General features: G+C 35.5%; 1 protein-coding gene across 2 annotated transcripts in view; it reads left to right on the top strand.

Annotated features, from left to right (window-relative positions):
• SPATA17 (spermatogenesis associated 17) overlaps positions 1 to 15,897 on the top strand; it is an 87,503-nt gene that overhangs the window by 1,044 nt on the left and 70,562 nt on the right. The window contains exons 2-4 of one of the 2 annotated variants that reach the window (XM_032683512.1): positions 3,477 to 3,566; positions 4,639 to 4,720; positions 11,215 to 11,265. In XM_032683512.1, the coding sequence (XP_032539403.1) occupies positions 3,477 to 3,566; positions 4,639 to 4,720; positions 11,215 to 11,265 (223 nt within the window). The remainder of the gene's footprint in view (positions 1 to 3,476; positions 3,567 to 4,638; positions 4,721 to 11,214; positions 11,266 to 15,897) is intronic. The other variant, XM_032683513.1, reaches the window with a different exon arrangement.

The following is a 15,897-nucleotide window of genomic DNA, read 5'->3' as shown; positions in this document are numbered from 1 at the left end:
TTTCTAAGTACCTGGGACGTGCTTTGTCTTTTTTTTACCAAGTTAAGGAGATGTTTATTCTACTTAAAGATCTAACATATCCCACATAGTGAGCAACAGGCTGACAGATCAGATCACGTGTTACCCTTCTCCTCACCAAGTGGGACAGTTTGCACTGCTGAGTTTTCTGGCTGCTAACATGGTGATGGTCAGCTTTTCCCAGATCAGATTTTAGGAAATAAAATGTTTTAAGACCAACTTTAATATTGCGTAGAGCTGTCCTGTAAACCCTTTTATTCAACTGCACTATTGCTGTTGCTGTATGTGCAATGCAAATACACACACACACAAAAAAAAAGCGTGTTTAGCATAGCTGTAGTTTAATTTTTCTTCACTAATTAATGAATAATTTATTTTTGAATCTAATTACAACATCATTAGCATGAATAACAAAGCTCCTGAACATTCCAAAAAGTTACACAGACATCAAGTCCTGCCTGCATGTAAAGTGTTGTGTTTTCTTGTTCTTCCCCTGAACTTTTGTTCATACTCCTGTGGCTGTACACACAGCAGTTCACTAAACAAACATCAGTTACAGGAAACTATGCTTGTATTTCACATATTTCAGGTTAGAAAGAGCAGTCTGAGCCAGACTTGGGAATCCATTGGAGGGCAGCATGCTTGATGTTTGGGGATTTGTTTTTTGGCATAGCTTTCCAAACATGAATTGTTTCCCTTTTAAGAATAGGCTATGATTCATCAGCTTCTGAAAATTCAGATTTGCAGCTGAGTATTTAAATGAGAAGATTCAAACAGTCCAGCTCAGCAACTAATCTTAATAATATTTTTCTGATCTTCATAACATTCCTGTCATGCTTTATGCAGAACTCTGTTTATGTGAGAGGTATGAGGTGTCTTAAGCCAGCTTTTTAGGGAAAACACCTTTCTAGGGAAGGACTTTTTTGTTTCAAGGCAAATACCTGCCTGAGAAACTTTCGCCTCAAACCACTTCTGCTGGCAAGGGCAGTTGAAAGGGTTTGTGGAACTATCTTGTTGCTGGTCTGCTTCAATAAACTTTACAAGGACTTGTAAACTGCCTTGGCCAGACAAGACAGAATGCCAGCTAAAAAAATCTAACAGGGAGTAAGAGAGGAGAAGGCTTCTGCTCTTCCAGAAACAGACTGTTGTCATTGCCAAGTGGGTAGGAATGGTTACCTCTGACATGGCCAGTCCCACATCTCCTTGATTTCCAGACTGTAATTGTGGCTGCCTGTCCAGGTCCAAATTGCTCAGTCAAAATTCTTTTAATCAAAATCATTTACCTCTAGGTAAAAGTATTGTGAAGGTATCTGCTTCCTATGAAAACTCAGAATCTACACAAGAAGGGAATAAGTAAGCTCCCTAGACAGCTTTGAAAAATTTTTATTCTGTGGTCTTAGATTAAAAAAGTCTGTTTCCCACAGTTTTCAGATATTGAGAAGGTCTGGTGATTGTCAGATGACAATGAAAATTTGTGCCTGTTTAACGTGATTTGAGAGCACATGCTGCACTAGATGATATAAAATGAGTGGAGCTAATGTTTCTTGATCTCTGATAGTAAATCTACATTTCATTTCACAAGAAATATGGTAAGGATAATCCTAACTTATCAGATAAAAAGTAGTCTTGTTGGTGTTTACTGATGCAATTAATGTTGACACAAAATTTTGTTAATCGAGCTCACTAATATCAGCTAATTTAGGAAACTAATAGTAACCTAATTGTTATTTTGTGTCAGGTGTAACAAATTAAAGTATTTGGTAAATATGTTCCTAATAAAAATGGGATAACAAAAAAAAAATCCATGAAAATTAAAATATAATTTTCAGTTCAAAGACTTGACAGTTACTGACGCTTTGAAACAAATAAAAAATAAATAAAAGCCAGAATTGATCTCATAGCTGAGTTTTACTTCTCAGCATTGAAACTCATAATGGTAATGATTTCTTCCTAAATTCTCTTAAAAGCCTCTTCCAGGTTAATATATTTCTTTAATCTCTTTTAGATTCATAGTTTTCCTTACATGACTTTTAGCTTTGTCACAAACACTATTCTCCTAGCAGACAGAGTCACAGAGAGAATGCAAGCAAGGGATATTTCTTGGAATTATTTTCTGATGAGGTCCTTTTACTTGTGCTTCTTGTGTTTCTTTCCCACTTGTGCACGTCTTTTCCTTGTACTGTGTCATTTGACACAAAGCTTTGACATCTAATAGTTCTTGAAAATCTTCTTGAAGTCATCAATTCTCCCCTATATCTACCTTGCATCTTCTGCTGCCTCACCAGTATCTCTTTCTAGATAACCTTTCTTCTTGTGTAACTTAAAGCCAAATCCTTCATCCTTCTCTGTATCCTCCCTTTTTCATTATTTCCTCTAGGATCTGTATTAATCAATGCTGCAACCCTAGCATATTTTGTAATTCTGTTTTTTCCTTTTATTCCCTCTTTTCCTATCTGTAACACATGTCAATATGCTGCCAGTTTCATATCTACATCATCTCCAAAATCCGTGTCTTTGAATTCCCATTTTGAAAAGTTCTGTCAGGACTCAATAAGCTGCTGCATTGACTACTGTATTTCCATGTAAAAGATTCCTATGGTCATCCCTTTGGTATCTGTTTAAATTACTAAGTTTCCAAGTTCTGACTTCCTTTTAAGCCACACTAAGTTTCCTGATGTTCCAGGCCATCTAAAGTTTGGAAATTCCCACACCTAGTTTCTTTCCTGTGCTTTCATGGTCGTAACAGTATAAACTTACATTTGTATCTCACTTCCCTTTGATCACCTCTTCTTTTTCATATTTCTCCTCTTGAAATTCCTTCCTAGGAAACTAGATAGAATGTCTAAATCCTCTGTTTCCATCCTGCTAAGGTCAACTCATATTCATTAAAAAAATCCTACAGACAAGGAGTGTATCTGTCACCATTATTGATGCTATCAATGTTCAAGTAATACATGACTAAAATATTTTTTAACAATCAAAAGATAGTGTCTTTAAACTAGATCTTACATTTAATATATGCTTCAGATTATAATATTGACCGCAGTGAATTTATTTAATATTCACATAGTATACAATATTATGCACAGTTACCTGATTTTTCTTATAATTCAGTCAGTCCTAATTTTAGTTAAAGCATTATCCACATATTTCACCTGCAATGGAAGAATTCCACGTGACATGCTGACATGTATATTCAGTATTGTGTGAGAATAAGAAATACACTCTCCCAAAAATTACATTCCCTATGAGTTGCAATACTCTTTATCCTTGTTACCTTCATACTATGCAACTAAAGTAAATTACGTTTTTCTACACTACCATTGAATTATGTAGAATTAAAAAATGAAAAACCTAGTGAAAAGGATCCCAAACTGCAACAATAAAACATATTTAGAATATTTTTCTTTGGTTCTACATTGCCATGCTGATAATTATTACTGCTTTTATATTTCCAGATCTATAGATGAAGACAGAAAAATAAAATACAGAGCTGCTGTCAAAATCCAGAGCTGGTTTCGAGGATGCAGGGTCCGAGCCTATCTCAGGTAGTATATTAAGCCTATCTAGCCTATCCTAATCTATGTTTCAGCCTTGAATTTTTCCTGAAAATTGCTCATGGTATTACTGGATTTTAATAAAATAGGAGCATTTAGGGAAAAAAAAGAGCGACAACTGTTATTCTGCTTTTCAACAGAAGGAAATATATGCTGTGGCACTGTAAAAAATAATTTTTGATTTTCAGAACTGCATACAGTTAAAAAGGCATGATGCTAATAGGTAGCATGGAAATAATCTATCTTCATAATAGATACACAGTGTTCTAAAGGACATCTTATCACGACTGGAAAAGAAATGAAACAACCAGATGTCCCTCAGATATGCTGATTCAGAGACTTTTCTTATAGAATGATAGAATATCCTGAGTTGGAAGGGATCATCCAAGTCCAACTCCTGGCCCTGCACAGGACACCTCTAGAGTCACACCATGTGCCTGAGAGCGCTGTCCAAACACTTCTTGAACTCTGTCGGGCTCGGTGCTGTGGCCACTTCCCTGGGGAGCCTATTCCAGTGCTCAACCCCTCTCTGGGTGAAAAACTTTTTCCTAATATCCAAGCTAAACCTGGCCTGACACAACTTCAAGCCACTCCCTCAGGTCCTGTCACTGGTCACAACAGAGAAGAGATCAGTGCCTGTCTCTCCTCTTCCCCTCAGGATTAAGCCGTGGACTGGGATGTCTCCCCTCAGTCTCCTCTTCTCCAGGCTGAACAGATCAAGTGACCTCAGCCACTCCTCATAACGGCCCTCCTGGCTGCCAGGGCACTGCTGACTCATATTCAACTTGCTGGCAACCAGGACCCCCAACTCCTTTTCTGTGGTGCTGCTCTCTCTTATTGTTGTTGTTACAGAAAAATTGCCTAGTGAGAGTATGGCAACTGGACTTTTTTTGTGTACATATGTATGTATGCATACAAGTATACATATAAAGTGTGTTTGTAGTGGTCATCTGTTTGGAATAAGTATGGATAATACACTATATGTTATTTTTAATATTGTGAAAAAAAGTTATACTAGGAAGTCTCAAAAAAATCCTTATTTTGTTAATATATTTCATTTTAGACATCTGAATGCAATGGTGATTTTGATACAGAAGTGGTGGAGAGGATATCGATGCAGAAAACACTTCAGAAAAATGCTGGAGGTAGAAAACTACTTTTAAAAGTTTTGTTTGGTTATTTGTAGAATACATAGAAATAATTCATTCTCTCACTGTGAAATTAAAAAGCTGAATCTTGATCCTTTATTCACACAGGCACGTACTTTACTATCATGAAAAGCACCATTAATTTCAGTAAGCCTACTCATAACAGTCCAGTTAAGTCAGTGTTTAAGTGTTTGCAGCTCTGGAATATTAGTCCCCAAAGCAGCAATGAGATCTGCTCATGCAGAAGCCTGCCCACATGATGCTAATTGCAGGATTGGAGCTTTAAAAGATGCTTTTTTTTTTTTTTTTCCTGGCAGAACTTCTAATTTTGAAAATAAAATAAGCCAATGTGTCCACACATTGCTGTTTTATGTTTTAGTGGTTTAAATTTCTTGCTTAATGAACCTTGAAGTATTTGAGGTTTTGCCTTAAGGCACACAGCAGATCACAGTCAATCTAATTCCCTTGACAGACCTCAAGATAGCAAAAGTGTATGATAGCACACAAGCTAAAACCTCTATTAACAGGTTTAGGAGATTAAGAAGAAACTAATTTACCTTTAACATAAAAAAATTAAGGTTTTAATATGTGGTTTACTTCACTGATTTATCAATTTATGTTAATGTTTTACAGTAGTTTTAAACTTGTTAGTCATTTATTCTAGATTAATTTTGTTAAATTGTTGTGTTTTAATCAAAACAGACAACTCGAGGAAAAGTAAAAAAAAGAACTGTAATAACTCATACATTACAGACCAAAGTTCATACCCTCTACTGAACTCTATTTGCAAGTAGCAGGAGTCATGTACCTGAAAGATTGTCTATTTTTCCCCCAAGTTTATCAGCAATCTATTTAAAGATTTTCTCTCTTCCAACTTACTAACTGGCTTAACTGATAAATTATGAGCCATCTTTCAGGCTGTGCTTTTCAGTCCTCTCTAATTCTTGAATATAGAGCAGATAGCTGCATGGTTGATTTGGGTTCTGTTTCAAAAAAAGAGAAGGAACGTCATCTGAATATTTTTCTTGAGCTTAAAGAAGGTTTGTTTAATCTAGAGGAGCTTCTGTAGAATGGAGACATGATAATGTATCTTAAATTTTTTAATGAAGAGAAAGGATCTATGCAGTCACTGGGAAAAGGGAGAGAAGAAATCAAATTCATGTGAAATATTGATGCATACTGCCAAAAGATGTTGTGGAACTCCCTCTAGTGCAGGTTGTTAAGAGGAGAATAGAAAAATTCTTATGGATGGCTTAGATACACTTCAGGCAATGTTTTAGATGAAGTCATCTCATAATGTTCCCTCGAGTTCTACATTTTTTCAGAGTTTAAGCATTGTAGAGGGATGAATTTCATTTCAAAACCAAGGTGATTCATGTGTTTCTGTGTTTTTCAAGAGGAGAATAAGGACCATGTCGGTTTTTGACATCTGATCATTAGGTTTTTAAGAGGGATTAATCAGGACTAAGATCTGATGGCCAATTTTCAATCCCTGCCCGATTGTAAGGAGCTTTCTTTCGGCCATTCATGTTCCAATGCTAGTTTCTTTGTTGACAGTAATCAGTTTCCTATTTTAAGTAGAATTATGTCACTTCAGAGACTTACCTTTATGTGTAGTGGTTGTAAGAACAGTGGTGCCCAGATAAGATACAAAGTGAACACATAACCACCATGCTTATTGTCCATTGCACTGTTCTGAGTGTTGTCCTGTAGGTGAGATGGCAAGATAACTCTTCCCAGAGAGCCAGCCTCAATGGCATTTGGAATTGGTGCCCAGGGACAGGATGAGAGGCAGTGAGCACAAACTGAAGCACAAGAAAGTCCACTTGAAGATAAGAAACAACTTTTTTTTACTGGGAGAATGCTCAGATATTGGAAGGGATTGCCCAGATTGAGCAAGATGTTCTTGTAAAGTTTCCACCCTTGGAGATACTCAAACCCCCATCGCATAAGGCCCTGCACAACTTTCTCTAATTGACCCTGTTTTGAGTAGTGGTTTGGAGCTTCAGAAGTCCTTGCCAACCTCAATTGTTCTGTGCATTCATGAAATCACAGGTCTTTTACCTCACCTCTTTGTTCTGTCTTCTTTTTCCCTGTCTTCTTAAAAAACGCTCTGACAATTACATTTTAAGACAGAGTCTTTCAAATTAGCACAGATTTCCTGTAATAATGAAGCTGAGAGAGCTGACATCATAAAACCCCCTAAGCTCTCCATTCTTGAAATATATTTCTGAAAAGAAAAATAAAAAAGTCTTTAATCAATAAAGCCTAGTTCATATTTAGCTCTTCAAATAGACATAACTGACAAGCTCTTGCCAAATCTGAAGTCTGTGAAATAATGTAGGACCAAAAATTCTTCAAGTCCACACTTAGTACACACATTCTAAATCAGACCATGAATTCATCCAGTTTCTGGATTTCAGTACTTGTCCAGTGCTAGCCAGGGCTCTAGAGAAAGAGAATCTCATCAGAAACCTTACAAATTTTTTACAGCAGTCAGCATAGAGAACCACTTTTTCCCTTCAAATACTTCATTTTGTACTTGCCATCTCTTTGACTGAAGAAGACTAAATAGGACAGCCTGATTGAAAGCCAACCTGAAAGCCATACAAGTAGCAGATACAGAGGCATCTTTTACTCCCTTTAGACTGCTATATTCAATATTGTGTGATTTGGGGTGGACTTAAATATGAAGTTCAAGTTAATGCCTTATGTTTGTTGTTATGCTGTCTTTACTCAATGGCTGAATTTGAAATATGTTAAAAAAAACCAAAATCTGCTCAACAGCTTAGCATAACTTTCAAGTTAAAAGGATCAGTTAATGTTTGCAATGAACTCTTGCTAATAACAGCTGTAATTTTCCTGACTATAAAACACAGTGATACATTTGACATGATAGTTCCTTAAATACACTGGTCACTTTAAAATTTGTCTGCTGATAATGATTGGATTGGTATCTGCTGCCAGCAAACAAGGCAAAGCATATGCACAAAATACCCATGATTGCTTGATAATAAATCATTTTAATGATTATATTCAAAATTGTGAAATGTGAGTGGTACCGATGCGGAAAATAACAAAGGCTGAGGCTCATCAGATTGGTTGTCCATATGTGCATCACTACTAGTATTTCATTTCCTACTCCTCTACTGCCTCTTCTTTTGACTGTTAAAACGCATTAGGTGAAAAAACCCTAACCTATTGATGCCATTCATATGATTAAGATTATGTGCCTTTCTATTCTAAACATAGGTTCTTTGGTATAAGGCTTTGTTTCCTAATTAATCTCAAGCTAAAATTAAGAACTGCTCTCCTACAATTTTCTTAATAACTTAGTTACATTGACTGTGTTGGATTCTGAAGTTTTGTGTGACGTGCAGAAAAGTATGAATTTTAAAACCAGGCAAGCACCAGAACATGAATCAAACTGTACATCACTGTTTCTTTATTATACTATTTCTCAAAGCCAAATAAACACTTGTTTAAGGAAGGGGAATTGTAACATTTAATTGTTATATGAAGTTGGCATGCATGATGGCTGTATTTTTAGCTTACTTTGAAAGGAGATGCAGTTGAGAAAAGTAAATATTTTGTGTGATATAGTTTGACACCACCCTAAATGGTTTAGTTTCAACTCAGCAACCAGTTTTAAATAATTCCAGTCCAACAGGAATTAATCAAATGCCTATTTGCTCTACAAAAACACCCAAACCATCACAAGAACATGCCAGTTTAGACAATGTGTTTCTTCCTTCTCTCAACCTTAATCAGATTTCTGGATCTCATTTGAATTTGTCATTTCATATTAACTGTTTAAAGCAAAAGAAAACACCAGTCAGAATCAGATCACATTTGTAGGTGGTCCCCAAACATGTTTTTACATACAAAAGGAGAAAATAGTACAACAGTTTATAAACAAAAGGCTTCAAATATATTTTGGAAACATACACTTGAAGTAAACTGGTAGGAAGACCTGTAGCATCAGAGAGATACAAAGACTTCATGATTCAGAAATAGAGGTGGTACATGTGAATAAGATGGCAAGATAATTTTCCCTAGAGAGTTAACCTGGCGGTGTCACCTGCAATTGGTACTCAATGAAAAAATGGCAAGCAATCCATTGGACAGAGGCTGAAATGCAGATAATTCGCCTTAAGCATAAGGAAAGAGTCTTCTGGACAAGCAGGCCCCAGTTCACAAGCAAATCTTTTGTTTAGTAGGAGAGCACATAAGTGTAGACTTGGGTTGAAGCACTAAATTATAACTTCTTTTGTGAATAGGGATGAACACATTTTCCATCACTTGTAATGGCAAAACTTTCTGATCAGGATTAGAAAACAGAGGGCAAATCCATTTGCAAAAGAACCTAGATGGTGACACAACCTTCAGCTTTTGGTGAAAGAATAAGGTTGTAAGACAGTTGTGTGAGCAATTCTGCATTTGGATGACTTGTGATTTAGAGCAACGGTTGAGTAAAAGCAGAAATGTGTAACTTCCTTTTTATTGTGAGTGACCATCTGAAGTGGTGGTAAAGGCCTGGATTTTCACACCTTAGTGAGGTGTGCAAATTAGGACCCTAGTTGCCGCTGACTGTCTCTGTAAATAGTAGACAAAGTTCTTCAATACTTTGCCAAGCTCAGAGACAGTGGTCCCTCTGTCTTCAAGTGTTGATGATAACAAGAGCATTAATGATGTTAGGTCTCCGATTTAGGTTCTTCAGTGAAATGGGCTGCATTCAGACCTAAGTGCTCACAGCCTTCAACTCTGAGAAGAATAAACAAAAAGATGTAAGATTTAGTTTAATAATCGATGGACAGAAATCTGATAAACATTTTTAAGCTTAGGAACTTCCATTAAAATGTACTTTATCTATTTGGTGGTGTGGCAACTCTTATGTTCCCTTGCAAAGAAAGAAAAGATGAGCTGCAAAACAAAATTTTATCAATTTAATCGAACAGTTTAGGAATATACTTAAATCTGGCAGACATTATTTCATTCCATTATTAGCTATCTACTATTAGTATCACTCAGTAAACATTTATGGAGATGAAGGGAGAGAGACAGTCCACTGTTTATTCTAATTTGTACCGTTGGGGTAGATTTCCCTCAAATATATATATATATATATATGTGTGTGTATGTATACATCTACACATACACGTGAAACTTTTTTGAAATTGAACAACCCTGCAATTTTCTTTCGCACAAGAAATATTTTTTTGTTCCGTTTCCATTATTAGTAGATTGGTATGATATTAAAGTGAGCATTTAAAATGCACCTTAATTAAACTGCAGGAATTATGCCTTGCTTAATGTAATGAAGAAAGAGAATTTAAAATGAAGTAGCATCATTGTGTTCATTTGTAAATAACATATTGCAGCCAACTGTTTCTTAATTGCCCAGACTGTTGATAAATAATCCAGTCCTGCTGCTCTCCACAGACAATTTGCTTTGGATCAGACTAGGCAATTCAAATAACACTAATTACAGTGAAACCCTTTTATAGTGGATTCCTGTTTGCCATGGGGGAGAAAATCACTATATCAGGGGAAAGCACTTTTGCCTTTGATTTGTGTCTAAAACATGAGAAACACATAAAAGCTGCATGTTGTGCTAAATAAAGGACATACTCTTGCATTCAAAGTACTTATATTTTACTTTTTATGATACAATTGTGAATTATGTTCATTTTGCATTTGTAATTAGAGGGCGGAACAGATGTGAAAGCTTAGTTTAAAGTGATGTATCCATTAAAATAACCTATGCTGCCAAGTGATTGCTTAGTATAATAGGGAATTCGTTCACTATGAGAGGAATTCTACTTTATTGGAAGGAAACCAGGACTTCAGGAAATGTTTTCTATATCAGGGGATTCACTGTAACATGGTATCATTGTATTTATGATTTTATGATGTTAAAATGAATATTAAATGAAACAAAATTCCCAACGATTACTCGGGAGGCAGCTAAGTACATAACATTTAGTACAGATGGTTGGAAGGCACAATTTTGCTCCATCACTGCATCCGTATCCTTGAACGATTTCGACTGAAGACAGCATTTCTTTGAATTTTTCATTAAACCAGACGTCTTGAAATATGAATTCCTTTTATGTTTCTGTGAGTTTTGGCTAAAAGAACCCCAGTGAATAAATCATACAATACTACGTGTCACCAGCACTTGTGAATATTTCTGCTTTGTTATTCTACTCTCAGTAGAGCACCATTGATTATCAAACTCAGCGGAGAGCATTTTATGATCATATATCTCCATTAGCTCCTAGTTTGACTACCATAGATTTTTCTGGTTAAGCCTGCATTATGTATTAGGAAGCCTATCTCTTCAATACAAAGTTTGATTTTATTCTCTGTAAGCCTAGAACTCTTATTATGTATTATGTATAAAGATTCTTATCTTTTATATGTAAAAATAGGAGGACTGTCTTTGTGTAACTGAAATATATGCCATCTTTTTTTTCCTTGGTTCACAGACAGCATATTTTATTATGAAGATGAATTTCTACAATGAAATGGCTGTCAGGGTAAATATTTCTTCCCTTGTTAAACAAATGAAAAGTCAATTGTGCTCCGAATTTGCTTTTAATAAAATGAGCAAACCAGAATAATATACACTTGATTGATATGCTGATGGCAACAGTGGGAAATAGTACATAGTTAAAAATTAAAGTTGCACTCAGTAGTTTGGGTTGTATTTGAAAACTGTAGCTGAATTTAAGGCACCTGCATGTGTCTTGCCCCATTTAAATGTTCATTGTACCTCACCTTATGTGATACTGCTAAAACCCCCAAACATTCTATTTGCCAATGTTCTTACAAATGTAGACATATATTTATAATTCTGACAAACTATAGGGCTTCTATGCTGATTTGCTGATGTAGCTGTGCTTTTTCTTTTGTTGGTACATGACATTTGATGTATTGAATCTCAAGAGTTACTCAGAGAGCACAGGACAATTTCATTGCCTAAACACAGAGGTGGGACTGCACTGATCTCATTGATGATACTATGAGTGAATTTTGCTAAATGAAGAAAAGTATAAACAGTCCATGAACTTTAGTAAATCTACAGTGGATGAAGCTTTTTACGGGGAAAACTGCAAAATATGTTTAACTAGAAATTAGGATTTTTATTCACTGAACTTCGGAACTGCACCTAAACAAATATGTAAAACAAACATGGGAAGGACATGAGATAATTAATTTGATGAAATCTTTTTATCTTACTTATTTTGTGATATAAAACTGTTTTACTTGAGAGGCCTGTATCTTTTTAGACAAGCTTTCTTACCCTTTGAATTCTGCCAAGTGTAGGAATATGGTGAGGATGAAGATTAACCCAAGGAAACTCCTGTAAAGTAGGAAGATTCTCAGAACGGATTTTAATTTTGTGGCCTTTCTGAGTCCAGAATAACTCAGAGTCAAGAGCTGCGTTCCCATCAGGTTTTTTACTTAGTCCTGGTTCTCTCAAAGGCACAAAGTTGAATCTTACATTTGGTGCAGGTTAGAGAACTGAAGGTGTTTAACAGCAGTCTAATTCCTCACAAATGTACTTTCTTGTTATTGTTTTAGTTTATTCCTTAGTTAGCTAGTTGGAAAGTATTCCACAGTGGATAAATGCCATTTACTCCTGCAGCTGAAATCAGTGAGAAAACATAAGATGTAAGCCAGCTCTTAAAAGTTGCCTGTGTACTTTTAGAAGACATTTGAAGACTAAATTTCAGAGGTAATTATGTATTCTAGTCAAATGGAGTTTTGCATTTGGTCTTTCATTTTTAAAAGAAATTGAATGTGTTCCCATTCATTTGTAATGGAAATATAATGTTGAATCATTAGGTGATATAAATCTTCAAAGTACCATTTTTTCAGTCATGTCCTTTTCTTTAATAGAAATTTAAATCAGTAGAAAACAGTAGAACAGATCTTTATTTCGTTGCAAATGTCAGAATCGGTTTCTCCTCTATCTAAATAGTCTTGTGTAGTCGTATCTGCAGAGTAGATTTAAAATGCTACCAATCTGAAACACTGCATGGTTTTAGTTTCTTTCTGTCATCAGTTTTCTGAAGAACTAACCAAGGTCCAGGACAATCGAGAATCAGGCCTGTTGAGCTTCTGCACAGTAGATGCATGCCCAGACTTTACTTTTCCTAAGCCAACAGTGCCTCATATTCATACATTGGGAGTTTGATTCATGACTAATATAGTTCAGTGTTCTAAAAATATAACAATAACTGTGTATGTCATTCTACATCTCTGTCTTTTGTAACCAGACCTATCAGTTTTACCTTCTAAAATTAAATCAGAGATCTTGTGTTGATCAGTTTCAGTAGTAGGTCAAAATATGATTCTCTCCCTTAAAAGATTTAAGGCTACTATAAATTTTCAGCAACAAAAGTAATCCTGTGGCAAAAAAAAAAAATTCCACGAGCAGATGGCTTTTGATATATCAAGGTTTTGCCATTTGTTTTAGTGCTTAAAATAAACATTATTTATAAGACCACTTACATTTTGATGTTACTTAATGAGGAATATGCATCATTGATTTGACTAGCTTAAGAGGTCATTTAGAACTTGCCCGTTAACAAGCTGTAATCTGCTGAGCACACAATGACTTTGTTTAAAATTATCTGTTCAGTGCTGATCAATGACAATAATTGTTTTGTACCAATCACTGTTGAAACTTGCTAATTACTTTGAAGGGCACACACAGTTGTCTCTTTCTTTTCCAAGAATTTTTTAAACATTCACCTTGGAATTAGAAAGAAATTCAGTTGCATCACATTATACTTCCTTATAAAAGGAAACATTTAAAACTTTCACATTGAAAACATGAGCATCCTCAGAAGGTGTGCAAAAAATGGTCTTTTCTAAAAAGACTAATCTTCAGTTTTGAGATCTTTGACATACAGTACTAGGGAAAACGAAATCTAGCATAAAATAATTTGAGACTGCAGTTTTTCTTACTTGTGTTTCGTCCAGTTGAAATCAGTGAGTTCATGCAGAACAGAAAGTGGTGTAAATAAAGATAGAATGCAGCATTTAATTGGTACACTGAGCCCATTGGAGGTAATTATAGCTTTATACAATTTGAGCCCTTTGTCTTTCGGTTTGAGTTTTGATCCTTTAACCCAGAAATATCCAGTTCCGCATTTATAACTGTGAGGTGAAGACTGTCAGAAAGAGTTTCAAAGGGACCATAATCCTGCATTAATGAGCACATGGCTATATGGCAGCCAAGTTGCTCTTGTTGAGAAATTTTTAAGCCAAACAGCAAAACAAAGCTAAGATCCTTATTCACATGCAAAGATTTTGCTTAATCCCAGATCTCTGAAGGCATACTCATTCTTTGCTCTTTCTCCATTCCTTTTTAACCCAATAAGCTTGTCTATGAGAAAGTGGAGTTGCAGAGTATGAAATTTACTATCACCTAGTGCAAAGCAGCATGTCTAGTGCTTAACCTTTCTTGTTCCCATAACAGTGATTTATTAATATTATAACGATATCTACAGGTCCAAACCCTTATTATTAAAAAAAATCCCAAACATACAACACATAGGTAAAAGAAAATACCAGCTTTTTAAATTAGTTTTGGGTCTTATTTGGAAAGAGAGGAAAATACATGCTGATGCACAAAGGGGAAATAGAAGAAAATATTAGCACTGGACGTTGATATCCTCTTATTCCTAATAACTCCAGCGCATAGTTTAGTTTTCTTCATGACACGTGACTCAAAGATTTAGGGAAAGCTTTTCTGTGATACTTTTTCTCTTTTAAATCCCATGTGAAAAGATAATCATAACTGTACCAGAAGGTGTCATTGATTGAGGCAAAATGCTAGTTTTTACTTTGAATAGTAGTGTTTTGGGTTTTGTGATAGAAAAATGGTATCAAAGTATGAAAATATTCAACCCTGCCTTGTTCTTCTTATAGGCAGCTCCAGTGTGTTACTGTTTTCTGCTCAGGAAAAGTTAGGAGATGGAGAAATTGCAGTCAGTAACTTGTGTCAGATACCACAGTGGTACAGAATTGGACTGCAGTGGAACTTGAAGGAGTTGAGAGAATATTACCTGTTACTGGAGAGCAGTTCCATGACTTGATGATGCAGACTCTGAAGTCTTTTGACTTTGAATAACCTTTTGAAGGTTATTGATGCTAGGGGCAATGGGCAAGTTTTTTTTTAATCTTACCTTCTTGCTGAATCAAACACAAAACCCATGACACTCTTTCCCTCCTTTTTTTACATGAGTATTTAGAATGATAAAGGGTACGAAAAAAAACCCTGATACCACAAACAGAGGGATTTCACTCCACTTGTCTAGTCATCCCTTGGTTCTGGAAAGAGAAGGGTTGATGTAAAGGGAAAAAAAAAGAAGAATGTTCCCTGTAGATGCACTGAAGAGTTTAAATTCTTGAAAAGTCTAGTAGCTAGAGGCCCACAGGGGTAGGATAACGCTTAGAAAATTAGAACATTCTTCTCTTCAATGCATTTAGTGAAGGGGAGTAACTTCACACTTGGATTTGCTTCTGGACAGTAAAACCTCAAACTTCTTGCTTTTTAAATGTAGATTCTTCTTTTCAACTGTTATGTCTTTTAAGATTTCAAAGCTGTAAAGCTCAAAGAGAAGGATGTTGGAGTAGTAATGAAGGTACTGCAGACTAGAAAATAGAAATTTGGAGATTAGTTTAGAAAAATATTGAGGAAAAAGGAGACAAATTGCAAAAAAGAAAGTAAAGAATATTTTTCAGGGAATTTAATAAGTTCAAGGACAGAAGAATGTAAAGATAGAGGAACTAGACATAAGGAACAAAGGAAAAGATCATTAATCTATCATCATTAATCTATAACTAATATAAAACTAATCTAAAAGATCATTAATCTATTCTTCAGATGTGTGTATCTAGAATACACTGACCTCTTATGGCAAAGAAAATGAGGAATGAGAGCAACCCTCAGCATGACTGAATAGTTACGTCTTCCTCCTGTACATGTCACAGGGATAACTGTGAAAGTACTGATAACTTTTTACCTAATTACATAATCACAGAATTACAGAATCATTTAGATTGGAAAAGGCTTTTAAGATCATTGAGTCCAACCTTTGTCCGATCACCACTAAGTGCCACATCCAGTCATTTCTTGAACACCTTCAGGGATG

This window comes from Chiroxiphia lanceolata, chromosome 3 (assembly GCF_009829145.1).
Source record: "Chiroxiphia lanceolata isolate bChiLan1 chromosome 3, bChiLan1.pri, whole genome shotgun sequence".
NCBI classification, from domain to species: domain Eukaryota; kingdom Metazoa; phylum Chordata; class Aves; order Passeriformes; family Pipridae; genus Chiroxiphia; species Chiroxiphia lanceolata.
This window is presented reverse-complemented; position numbering and strand designations above follow the sequence as displayed.